The 13,694-nt window shown below is 36.5% G+C and overlaps 1 protein-coding gene across 3 annotated transcripts in view; it reads left to right on the top strand.

Annotated features, from left to right (window-relative positions):
- Window positions 1–13,694, top strand: part of RCOR3 (REST corepressor 3) — a 48,605-nt gene that overhangs the window by 20,784 nt on the left and 14,127 nt on the right. For all 3 annotated transcript variants that reach the window (XM_065880012.1, XM_065880011.1, XM_065880014.1), the window contains exons 8-9: window positions 4,331–4,549; window positions 9,509–9,586. In XM_065880012.1, the coding sequence (XP_065736084.1) occupies window positions 4,331–4,549; window positions 9,509–9,586 (297 nt within the window). The remainder of the gene's footprint in view (window positions 1–4,330; window positions 4,550–9,508; window positions 9,587–13,694) is intronic.

Below are 13,694 nucleotides of genomic sequence, written 5' to 3'. Positions count from 1 at the left end.
CTTATAATACCTTTTATTTCTTCCCTTACTGAACTGGTTAGAATCACCAGTATAATGTTGAATGAAGTTATGATAGCAAATATTTTTATCTTATTCCTGACTTTAGAGAGAATGATTTTTACGTTTCAACATCAAGTAGGATGTTATTAAAGGTTTTTGACTTGCTCGCATGACTGGTAGTTGATATACTAGCTGTTAGCTAGCATTCCTCTCTAGCCTGGTGGTCCCTTAGTAATTTGGTTTCTGACCATGGCTGGTTGCCTCCGAAGTAATCATCCCCAAATCTACTGCATTCTGTTGGTTTTAAGTGAGTTACTAAAGTTGGTCCAGAATCAAGGAGAATGGGAGAGAGTCCCACTTCTCAGTGGTTGGAATGTTGAGGAATTTGAGGATATGTTTTAAAACCTCCAAGTCTAGAATGTCGAATTTTCATAAATGTTTTTCCATGTGTGCTTGAGAGTAATACATACTCTAATTATTGGTTACCGGCTTTTTATGTCTTAATTGAAGCTTGTCAGTTATATGCTTGAAATCAATATTCTGTTACTGCTTGCCTACTTGCTAGGGTTGTTTCAGTTGGTGTTTATGTGCTTATCTGATGGATTATTGAGAAATAATACTTTTTATATTTTGAAGCTATTGTTATTAGGTGTATAGAAATTGTTTTATCTTGTTGAATTGAACCTTTTATCAATATGTAATGACCCTTTCATCTCTTTTGATGTCTTCTACTTTTCAAGATTATTTTGTCTGATATAACTCTATCACCTTTCTTTTGTTAAGTGTTTGCCTGGTATATCTTTTTTTTTTTTTTTTTGTGGTACACGGGCCTCTCACTGTTGCGGCCTCTCCCGTTGCGGAGCACAGGCTCCGGAGGCACAGGCTCAGCGGCCATGGCTCACGGGCCCAGCCGCTCCGCTGTATGTGGGATCCTCCAGGACCGGGGCACGAACCCGTGTCCCCTGCATCGGCAGGCGGCCTCCCAACCACTGCGCCACCAGGGAAGCCCTGCCTGGTATATCTTTATTGCTTATTTTCAACATTTCTGTGTCCTCACATTTTAAGTATGTGTCTTACAGGAGCATATAGGTTGGGTTTTATATTTTATCTAGAGAGTTTAGCTCCTATATACCAGTCATGATCATTGATATTTGTATTTTTGTTCTTTCTTATTTTTACCTTCTATTTGGCTTGCTTTTTCTGGTTTTCTTTCCCCTCCTTTATGGCCTTCTTTTTGGATTAAGAATCCATCTCTTGTTTGATTTTTTTTTTAACTGTCTACTAGTTTGGAATGTTTCTATATTTCTATTCTTACTGTGTATTCTGGAAATTTTATTCTGCATATTTAACTTAAAGCCTAATATTGGTGTTTTTAATGGGATTCTAATTAATATAAGACCCTTAGGCTGCTTTGACTTCAACCACTATCCTCTTGATTTATATGCTATTTTTGCCAAGTTTTAGTTACATCTTATTTTTTAAAGTATCTCATATTAAACACATAGTCGGGGTTAGTTTAGATTTACTCACATGCTTGAAATTAATTTTGCTTATCATTCTTTCTTGAATCTTAGAACTTTCTTTGAAAATAATTTTTCTTTTTTCTAAAGTGTATCTTTTACAGGTTAATTTAGTGAGTCTATTGATTATAAACACAGTCAGTTTTGGAATGTCCAAAATGTCCTTCCTTGTTCTTGAACACTTAGTTTTGCTGGGGTTAGACTCCTAGGTTGATGGATATTATTTGAAGATATTATTCTACTGCTTTCTGATTTCTGTCATTGCTTTAGAGAAGTCGGCTGTCAGGCTAGTTACCATTCCTTTGGAGGTAATTTAGCTTTTCTCTTTGTCTGCTTTTATGATCTCTTCTTTGTCTTTAGTGTTCTGTCGTTTCATTTTAACGTATCTGGGTATGGATTTCTTTTTTTAAACTTGCTTCGGATTCATTTGTACTTTCTGAATCCTGTCTTAAGTTCTGTAAAATTCTCATTTGTTGTCTCTTTGAATATAGATTCTCCCTCATTCTCTCTATTCTTTCTTTTGGGAATTCTTTTAGAAATGTAATGGACTTTTCACGTGTCTCTTAACCACTCATATTTTCCATCCTTTTGTCTTTCCATACTTCTGTACTATGTTTTGGGCATTTTTCTCATATGTGCTTTTGAAGTCACTAATTTTCTTTTGAGCTCTGTCTGATCGGCTAAGTAACCCATCCATTGAGTTTCTAATCTTATTTATAATATTTTTTATTTCTAGGTGTTCTATTTGGTTCTTTTGCATATCTGCTTGGTCAGTTTTGATAGACTCATTTCTTATAAGAATATTCCATATTTTCAGTTCTTTTATTTCTTTGTACACATATAACACACTTATTGTATTCTCTTTACCTAGTAATTGTAATATTTGTCATCTTTGCAGATATAATTCTATTGTTTGCTTTCTGCTGTGTTTCACTCATGAGGCTTGTTTGGCACTTTGTGGTTGTGAGCTCATTTTCCTTGGAACATATTTGTTGAAAATTTTTGAGACCTGGTTTTACAGTGCATTCTTCTGAGGATAGTTTGCCTTTACTTCTGCTAGCTGTCTGAAGGCCCTACCAACCTGAGACACTTCAGAGTACATTTTTGACTTGGGGTTTTTCAGGCCAGACATTCCTGTAAATTTAGTCCCCAAACCTGCCTGAATATAGGCCTGTGGTTAGGGATTCTTAGGGAAGACTTTTTGGTTTCTTTCCTTTCCTTTCGGCCAAAGATGAAGTAGGCATGACTTTCTTTAATCATCTTCTCCCTCTGCAGGGCAGGGGCACTTTTCCTACTTTGCACAATGATGGAGTCCCCTTCCAGAGTTCTGGCTTTATCTCCTGTGCCCTGCACCTGTTGTCCACTGAAGCCTAGGCAAATGTCAGCTCCTGCATCCTTGCTTATCCCTCTGGTTTCCTGCTTTCTCATCATTTCTGGTCTCTGAGGGACTTCCTCACCTCTCTGCCAGCTCAGAAATTAATTTAAAAGATTTAAAAAATATGTTTGATCTAGGGACTTCCCTAGTGGCACGGTGGTTAAATATCCACCTGCCAATGCAGGGGACACGGGTTCGAGCCCTGGTCCAGGAAGATCCCACATGCCACGGAGCAACTAAGCCCATGCGCCACAACTGCTGCGCCTGCACTCTAGAGCCCATGAGCCATAAGTACTGAGCCTGTGCACCACAACTACTGAAGCCCTCATGCCTAGAGCCCGTGCTCCGTAACAAGAGAAGCCACCACAATGAGAAGCCCATGCACCACAACAAAGAGTAGCCCCCATTCACCGCAACTAGAGAAAGCCCGCACACAACAAAAACCCAATGCAGCCAAAAATAAATAAATTTATTTTTAAAAAAAAATACTTGATCTAGCAATTTTAGAAGTGCTATACTGGGAGGAGTTTCCCTGAACATCAAATCTGCCATGTGTTGCTTTGAGTTGCATTTTAAGCAACAAGGTGGATTATACTTCACTATACAATTATTTTGTGACTTTTTTTGGAGTTTCTTTTCTAAAGAATTGGATTATTAAGTCTATTCAGTGAAATAGCCTTCAGCCTAATGGACACAAGTTTCTAATGGATTCCTGTCTCAGAAGCACAGAATAACATTGTATTTTTACATCACACTTTAAGAATATTGCAAGTAATAATGAAACCCTCCTTAAGAGTTCATGGTGATCATTGTTAGAACTTTCCTAACCTCTTCCAAAATGCAGATTTGAACTTTATTTTATTCACAGTTAAATAGACTTGGAGTCTAGAAATGTTGTTAGGATTAAAATAACCCTGTGCCCTTTTTAATTTTTAGAAGGCATAGTTCTCTTTCACCAGTGCTAAAGTGAGAATGAGATGTTACCTCTTTTTTACCAGTTGTCTAATTTGCCACTTGTCATGATTCCTAATTTGCCCCTTTTTTTTACTTTCTTTAAAACTTTGCACTTAATAAGTTATAGCTTCCCCCTCCCCTTTATTGCTGAGGGAAAATATATCCCATCTTGAAATCTTGAAGCAAACAGAAATAGTTTAGAGTCCACCTTACTTTTTCATTTGTTCATAGTCCTCTGGGCATAGAAACCAAACATTTTATTGAGTGGATTAATCAAAGATACGTTATGGTATATGCTCATTTCCTCTTAATTGATGAGTTGTTGTGTGTGTGTGAATTTGGACTCGTATGTAATATAATCGGTTAGAAGTATTTTGTAGGTGTACTTAGTGTAACAGACACTTCTACTAGTAATAGACTGTTTTCAGTTTATACATTTGTAAAAACCAAATGACCTATTATTCTGTCTTTATTCTTCCAGGGTAATACTGACCAACCTGTCCAAACTAGCAAGATTGGACTTGGGAGGAGAGAATATCAGAGTTTACAACACCGCCATCATTCTCAGCGTTCTAAGTGCCGTCCACCTAAGGGCATGTATTTAACCCAGGAAGATGTGGTAGCTGTTTCCTGTAGCCCCAATGCAGCCAACACCATCCTGAGGCAACTGGACATGGAGTTGATCTCTTTAAAACGTCAGGTATTTTATAAAAATCATATTTTCGATGCTTCTATCTATTTTGCTTATATACTTTTATCTCAGTAAACTCAAGTTTTTTTGCAGATTTTCTCAGCCACCCATTTACATAAGTTTTGTTTTTTTATTTACCTTGTTTCCAAGTTATAAGATGCCTCTGTCTTTCTAGATTTGAATCCCAGCATTGCCACCTGTTAGCTTTGTGATGTTGGGAAATACTAAAGTCTCTATAAGCTTCAATTTTTTTATTTATAAAATTGGGCATAATAATCATACTTCTCTCACAGGTTGTTGGGAATTATTTGAGATAATGCATGTAGATTGTTCAGCAGTGTTTGGCACATTTTGAATGCTCAGTGAATAATGGCTACCCTCTTCCTTATTATCATTATCACCAGTAGTAGTAGCAGCAATATTATTTAAAAGTGTCATTATCATAATCAGGTAGTGGTTAAGTTAGGTTTTAGGGTCAGTGATCCTAAGTTTTAACCCTAGCTACACTGTCTACTTCCTGCGCAACCACAGAGGAGCTTGTTTAACTTCTCTCAACTTCAGTTTTCCCATCTCAAAATGAGGATAATAATATTTTTGCTTGGGGGGAATTAAACAAGATAGTATATGGTAAGTGCTTAAAACATTACTGCCTTGCACATAATAGGTACTCAATTAATGGTTGTTATTAGGTCTCCGGTCTTTCTCAGTCATGTTTTCCTTTATTTATTTGTTTGTTTCTCTTGTTTTAGGTACTCTTCTAAGTCTGTACTTTCTTGCTCTAAATTAACCAGCCTTACACTATTTGCCAGAGACTTCTGAGTCTACTTCTCAAGCTGTGGCTTTTCTCCCAAGCTCTATAGCTACATTTCCAGCTGCGAGCTAGACATCTCATCTAACCCCCAAAAGATTTCTTTCTGTGTTCCTTGTCTGTTGAAACATCTGAATCATCCTTGACTCATCCCTTGCCTTTATCACTCCCCCAACACACACAAACATAAGTGGTAAGTTATGTGAGTTTCATCTCTGAAATTTCCTTTAAATCAATCCCCTTATTTTTAATCTCATCCCTACTACCCTTGTTCAGGCCCTTATCACCTCTTATCTGACAATCCCCGTCTTGTTGCTTCTCCTTGCTGTCCATCTCTCTTCAGCTCTATGTTACACATTGTTATTAGTGTTATCCTTTTAAAATTCTGGTGTAATCCAGATGACTCATCTTAAAACTCTTCATTAATTTCCACTTGCCTTTAGCAGGTTACAGCAGAGCTAGACAGGAATTTATAGGAAGGTCATGTTAAGAAATTTAAAATTCATCATGAGTTAGAAAACCACTGAAGGATTTAAAAGAGGTATAACATGGTCATATTTATGTTTTTCAGCTTTATCTCTTCGTATTTTTTTTTCCAGTTGCTCTAGGGATTATAATATGCATCCTTAGCTTACAGGGTCATCCTCGCTTAGATATTACAATGTGCATCCTTAGAGTTAATATTATACCATTTCACATATAATGTAAGAACCTTGCAACAGGGTAGTACGGACCAAGATAGTTTTTCTCTATACCAAACATTCAAATTTCTCTATCCCTTGACCCTGGTTACTCACCCAAACTGCTTTTATATTTCTCTTTTCTTCTCCAGCAAAGTTCCTGAATAAATATCTATCACATTAGCTTACTCTGCTTTCTTACCACTTATTCTCAGAGGCTTCGCAATCTAATTTCTTCCCTACATCCCATCGCAATTCTGCCACTGAAGAAGCTATCTTAAGATTGTTTATGAACAAGTTGCCAGGTCTAATGCCCTCTTCTTGGTTCTTATCTCTTTTGACAACCACTTCTTCCTTCTTAGAATTCCTTTGTTTTGACTTATATGACCCTGGACTCTCAAGTATATATATAGTATATATTTGATTGAATGCTTTGCCTTTAGTCGAACCATACTTGTGTGCAAGACTCCCATCTTCCAACCCACAGCACTCCTTCTCTTTAGAGAACTTCTGAAACACTTTGCCTGTGATATTTTTAAAGTGCGCAGAATTTTTTTTTTTGCAGTACGCGGGCCTCTCACTGTTGTGGCCTCTCCCGTTGCGGAGCACAGGCTCCGGACGCGCAGGCCCAGCGGCCATGGCTCATGGGCCCAGCCGCTCCGCAGCATGTGGGATCTTCCCGGACCAGGGCACGAACCCGCGTCCCCTGCAACGGCAGGCGGACTCTCAACTACTGCGCCACCAGGGAAGCCCTCGCAGAATTTTTTTAAGTAATGAAGGAATAAAATGTACTCAGTCACCTGTAATCATACTTAATCCTCAACACTACTACTTCACTACTACCTCACTTAAGACTATTTTTATTGATTTTTTAAATTAATTTATTTTTTTAATTTATTATTTTTGGCTGTGTTGGGTCTTCGTTGCTGCACACAGACTTTCTCTAGTTGCAGCGAGCGGGGACTACTCTTCATTGCGGTGTGCGGGCTTCTCACTGCGGTGGCTTCTCTTGTTGCGGAGCACGGGCCCTAGAGCGCACGGGCTTCAGTAGATGCAGTGTGTGGGCTCAGTAGTTGTGGTTCATGGGCTCTAGAGCACAGGCTCAGTAGTTGTGGCACACGGGCTTAGTTGCACCGCAGCATGTGGAATCTTCCCGGACCAGGGCTCGAACCCGTGTCCCCTGCATTGGCAGGCGGATTCTCAACCACTGCACCACCAGGGAAGTCCTATTGATTTTTACAAAGGAACTTTTTTAAAGCTTTAAGTTCCTTTCTTGGATATTCGTTTGATGTGTAACATAGTAAAGATTTGCGCTCTTGGATTTGCAAATTCTACCACTTTTATATCCCAGACGCATCTCATAAGCAGTGTCCAGACTGAATTCTTCCGTGCCCACAAGGTATCTGTTCCTCTTTTTGCGTTCCCTGTCTGGGTGAATAGCACCACGTACACTCAGTTACTCAAACCAGTGACCAAAGAGTTATCCTTGATTACTCCCCCTCCCTAATTCTCCACAATCAGTTGTTTACAAAGACGTCTTAATTTTGTTTCCAGGTTATTCCTTAACCCATCTCTGTGCACCACAGCCACCGCCACCCCTTCATTTCTACTGTTTAAATCGAAGTCCTCAACGTTTCTCATTCGGATTGTTACATTAACTTCTATCTTCTTCACCCCATTCTGTTCTCCAGATTACTACTGGAATTATCGTTATAAAAGTGAAATATGGTTGTGTTGCTCCCTTGCTTAAGGTTTCCTTCAGTCTTTAGGCAAGATTCAAATTCTTTGGTCTGGCCCCAGCCTAACTGCTTGCTGCTGCTTTAGGGCTGTCATGTCTTTCTAATGCTATTCTGCCTGGAAGACATTTCTTCCCCACAATCTTGTCTACCTGCTTCATTGTTATTAATCCATTAAAACTCAATTTAGGTGTCATCTCCTCTGGAAAACTTTCCCTAATCTTCCCCATGATCCACACCTGCTAACACATGCAAACACACTTACTCTCTTCTTTCTCTCTCCAAGACTACGTTAGGTGTTTTAGCACTTATCATACTTTTATATTTATTTATCTCCCCACTAATCTATGAAATCCCTAAAAACTGAGACTTCACATTTTATCTCTTTCTATCTATCTAACATGGCTGATCAATTAACTTCATTTGAACCAACCTAGACTTATACATTTTAGCTTTGTTTTTAAGATCTCAGGTGAAAAAAAATTTTGCACATCACTTTATAAATATCAGATTGTCCATACCGGAAAAACAAAAAATAGAAAAAAAATAAACAAATGAACAAACAAAAAATCCTAACCCTTAATATTCTAGGTAGAGATTAACAAAATTGCTAGTGGAATAGTAGTTTCAAACTTGGCATGGTTCAAAATCAGGTTCTACCTCCTATTTCTATAGCCTTGGGAGTTTCTTAATTTCTCCGTACCTTACCTTCCTCATCATTAAATTGTTAGAATAGAAATAGTCAGTTCTGCTATAATGCTTGTTTTGAAAACATGAATTTTTTCCAACACAGTTGATATACTAGGGAACAGTTTGAACATAATGTGACTTTTGCATTTGCTTACATGTGATTTTTGTTAGGGAAAAACTACATCTTGCTGAGTACATGCCCACACACTTCAGATGTATACCAGCTACCTCAATTCACTGTGTGTTATGTGCCATCCACATCCACATCTGCTGTTAAAACTTTTTATCTGTTTTCAAATAACCCTTCTTCAACCACTTCCCAATGACTCACAAATTGCAGTTATTTTGACACCCACTTACGTAAGCAACCTTTTAAGGTAAAGTATCATCTTTATTGTAACGCTTGTGAATTTCTTTATTATTTGAATGTATAAAAACTATGCTATCATTTTTATTAGGTGTCTGTCTTACGTGTCACTGATGAAGTTTTTGAGTGTTGTGTCCCAAGCTCCTTCTCCCCATAAGCCCTGTGGTTTTTATTGTGCAGTTTTGCCTAGTACAGTGGCTTTTGAGAATGCATGTGTCAGGTTATAACAGAACTGATTGTACTTACTTCACAGAGTAGTTATGAGAATTAAGTGATTTATTACATATGATGCACCGACAATGATGCTTAACATAATAAACACCTAATAAATATTATCCACTGTCATCATTATTATTCTTATTAGAATAATTGTTATTTGATCAAAGCATTATGGTAATGAGAAATATTGGTGGAATTTAATCCCTATATATACCAGTTATCTTGGATTGTAAGAGACATTGTTACAGATATTCAAACACTATCATTTATGAGTCTGTTAGATATGTATATAGTTGATGTGTATATTACTTGAATGAGTGTTGTATCACACACTAAGTGTGATAAGTGTCCTATCCTCATGAACTTCAGTTTAACAGGGTGTTGATATATATCCTTTTCACTTATTGAATACTCAAAAATTCACCTAAGTAGATGATCTAATTCATATTTTGGGTTATTTTGTTGAAGGTTCAGAACGCTAAGCAAGTAAACAGTGCACTTAAACAGAAAATGGAAGGTGGAATTGAAGAATTCAAACCTCCTGAGGTATGTTATTGAGGAGTACATGTGCTAAGTACAGTGAAACCTTGTTCTTTGAGTTACCCAGTGTTCAACTACTATTTTGGTTACGTGTTAATACTTTGAAGGTTTTATAATATGGATAATTTATTATGTCTCTATTTTGTCATTTAGATAGTTACTCTCTTGAGACTTGGCTAATGATTTACATTAAATCATTTCGTCCCTGTCCTTAGCACTTCTTATCAAGCAAAGTAATTAGGGAAAATAGCGATACTCGTAGGCCCAGTGCATGTGAAACTAGAAGGTCATTAATGAACAAGCCAGGGCATTTTTAGGTCTAGAGCAGTGTTTGTTCAAAGCCCTTTCCTACCTGTGTAAATTGGTAACAGGAAGAAAAGATCACAAGAAAAGGAGCTCATTTTAACAGTTTAACAAAATTTTACTTTAATTTTGTGTATTTGGATTTTGGCTCAGGTTTCCAATTAGGATTTTAGTAGGTGGACTTACATTCTTGTACTCATATCCCGGAAAATGTAAAATCCAAAAACAAGATATAGATTGGCCATTTTCTCAAGTCTTACTTGTACTTCAGCTAAAATTTAATATGTTTTTTATATTTGTGATGACTAAGGATGTACTTAAATGCTCATAAAATCCAATCAAATATTTTTACAGAAGCTTCTATTATAAAGTCTTTTCTCTTTTCTCTCTCTTTTTTAAGACTCCTGTGTTATGCTTCATATCCTGGACTTGCTTTTCTATGTATGTAATAATCAAATAATCCTACTTGGTCTTAATGGGATGTTTTTTTCCCCCAAATCACAGGTTGACTGAAATATCTACAAAGGAAATATGTATGAGGGGATGGGGGGAGGCAGAAGAGTAGTACTTCATATGCCATCTTGCTCATTAGAATCTTTCAGAAAGGAAGAATCATTATGAAGGAAGTTGTTTTTGTTTGTTTTGAGTAGTCTCTTTCAAGAAGGTCAGGCAATGGAAAAGAATGAAATATATGTAGACTAATATCTCATTCCAAACCCCCAGGTAAACTGACAAATATTCTAGTGATATTTAAATAAAGATAGTGTAATACAAAGAATACTGCTTTATTTTATGTTATATTATTGCGACAAAAAATTAAATTTTGTATTGGAATTAATTTAATATTTAATTATGCATTATAAAATGCATAAAAGCAAAAAACTTAAAATGCCTATGAATTTATAATTTAAAATTAAATTAAAAAATATAGCAGATGTTGAAAACATTATGGGAATATCTTGAAGAACTTTATGCCAATAAGTTTGAAAATTTAAACGAAACTTAGAAATTCCTAGGAAAATATGGCTTACCAAAAGTGTCTTAAAAAGAAAGAAAACTGAATAATTTATAACCATTAAATAATTGAAGGAACAAATAACATTTTTTCTCATAAGAAAACAGCAGGCCAAGACAACTTTACAGAAAAAGTCTACCAAATTTTCAAGGAAATCTCAAATTTTCCAGAAAATTGCAGAATAGTCTCATTCACTAACATTATATAAAGTAAGATGTGGAAGTACAATAGCATTTATAACTTTCCTATATGCTGCTTCTTTTGATAATTGCATAAGTCCAAAGAAGTAGATGAAGTAAATGCTGTTATTTTACATGAGGAAGTTGGGCCTCAGAGAGATTAACTGACTTGATCAAGATCACACATCTAGTAAATAGTGAAACTCTGGCTGTATTTCAGATGTTTAGAGTCCAGTTTAATGCCACACTGTCCTAGATTAATGCCATGCTGCCTCTTACTTTTGGAAGTTTTCATGTAATAGTAAAAGTGGATATTAGATTCTCACATTTAAATGCAGTTATTGGGGGACTTCCCTGGCAGTCCAGTGGTTAAGACTTCACCTTCCAATGCAGGGGGTGCAGGTTCGATCCCTGGTTGGGGCGCTAAAATCCCACATGCCTCGTGGCCAAAAAAACGTAAAAGAGAAGCAATATTGTAACAAACTCAGTAAGGACTTTAGAAATGGTCCACATAAAAAAAAATCTTAAAAAATATTAAAAAAAATAAATGCAGTTACTGGTTTAGAAGTTATCATTTATTATATCTCTTAGTTTATTGTAAAAATAATGATCAAAATGAAACAATCAAAATCTTAACACACTACAATCCATACACTGAAGTTTATATATTACTTTGAGGTTGATTTTGAACTCACATGACTTGAAAAATGTATATATGTTTTATCATCTAGAAAATGCCCAGGATATATTTATATTCATCACATTGTTCCTATTGCTTTACAGGGGAGAGCAACCTGAATAGATATATTTCAAAACACTAGATTAACAGTCATATTAAAACCTTGAAAAATCATGTAATCTATCCCCTTACCTTTAGGTTAGCTGGTACCTAACCTAAAAAATTTCTCCCTAATACCTAATAAAAGAATTTTATTAACCTTTTAAACAATAGGCTACTAAATTATGTAACTCAACTGGAAGTAAACAGTTACTATGATGCTTACTTATTCATTTGGTTGTATTTGTTATTTTCACTGATTTAGGGAAAATATTGGTGAAGAAAGTCCATTCACTTCCCTAAGTATTTATGATCACCTGTTTCATGTAAGGCACTGCATTAGGCAGTGTGTGTGGGGGGAAGAGGCGACACCTAAAAAGGAGGAAGGATAGATTTTTTCCATCTACTTCTTAAAAGAAGAATTTATAGTCTAGATATTATAAGACAAACTGATTAAAGTTATAGATTTATAAGTAAAGATCTTAGGAAAATAAGTGGCTATTATTCATTCCAGCTAGGGTAATCAGGGAGGACTTCCTAGAGGGGGAAGTTTCAGCTGAAGTTTGAAGGATGAGTAGGAGTTTTGCACATACAAAAAGGGCAGGTGAAGGGAATAACGTGAACAATGGTTTGGTGTTGAGCAGTACATTCAAAATATAAATACAGTGGGGAAAAATAAAAGCACTGGATATTCCCTGAGCACTTCTTATGTGCTCATTATTGTGCTAATTACTATTGAGAATTCAGTGGAAGTATAAAACAATGTTTTTTCAAGAAGCATATTGTCTACTTGGGAAGGCAGACTTGGTTGCAGAGGATGAATGCACAGGGTATATGAGAGATGTTAATAAGGTTGAGTTTAACAGGGACTTCTTTGTGATAGAGGTCAGTGGGCAAGAACACTGTGAAAACAAAGTCTTTGTGAAAGCTAGGAAGAGAAGTTTGCCTCTTAAATTAAGTCAAGTGGAAAGGCCCTATAGCTTCTTCAATTTAGGAAGGATGTAATGCAAAATTTTTATTTTGGAAAAGGTATCCTGGCAGTGTTTTACAAGATACATTAGAAACTTTAGAGCTGCTAAAATGCCAAGCATGTGAGTGATAAAGTAAATGGTAAACGGGTACTGGGTAGTGTCAGGTATTAGTTGTAGGAATGGACAGCAAGTGATAAATCTAGAGAACATTGCAAAGTAGAGGTTACTGTATCTCCTGGAAAGTATGTGAGAGTGTTGTGGGGAGCGGTGGTATGTTTGGTTATGCTTTGATTTGTTGTGGGAGGAGGTAAGTGGGGGGCAAGGAGATTAATGAATCTAGGAAGGAAGAAACTGAATAAAGAGTGCTTTTTGAAGCTAAAAATTTCCCAGTCTGGGTATTTTCATGCATAGGTGTGTGACATCCTTTCATTATGGATGTTGGATGGAATTTTTAACACAGAGTAGCGGTGACCTTTTCTAACTCTTCCAGGTCAGAGGTAGAGGTAGTATGAATCCACTACTGACAAAAATGGGAGAGATGTGAAGACAGTTTAGCAGGGGAAGGATGTAGTAAAGATGCTGAATTCACTAAGGATGTCATAGATTGTTCTCGATGGCTCTTTGGGGCCTTCTACATTATCATCGTTACTATTATATACTGGATTGTTTTATATTAATATTTTATTATTTTTAAAACAACAGTATTTCAGACTGGGGTTTGCTGCAAACCCCAGTGGTACCTCATAGTTCAGTGGTACCTCATAGCTCACCATTACTACCACACAGTTTTAGATTCCTAGATATAGACTAGTTGTCCTTTCCTTAAGTTAAACAAATCGCTACCAAAGTTTCTTGGGTCTAAAATATA

This window comes from Phocoena phocoena, chromosome 1, assembly GCF_963924675.1.
Source record: "Phocoena phocoena chromosome 1, mPhoPho1.1, whole genome shotgun sequence".
Taxonomy (NCBI): Eukaryota; Metazoa; Chordata; class Mammalia; order Artiodactyla; family Phocoenidae; genus Phocoena; species Phocoena phocoena.
The sequence above is the reverse complement of the archived record's forward strand: the minus strand, read 5'-3'. Positions and strand labels throughout refer to the sequence as shown.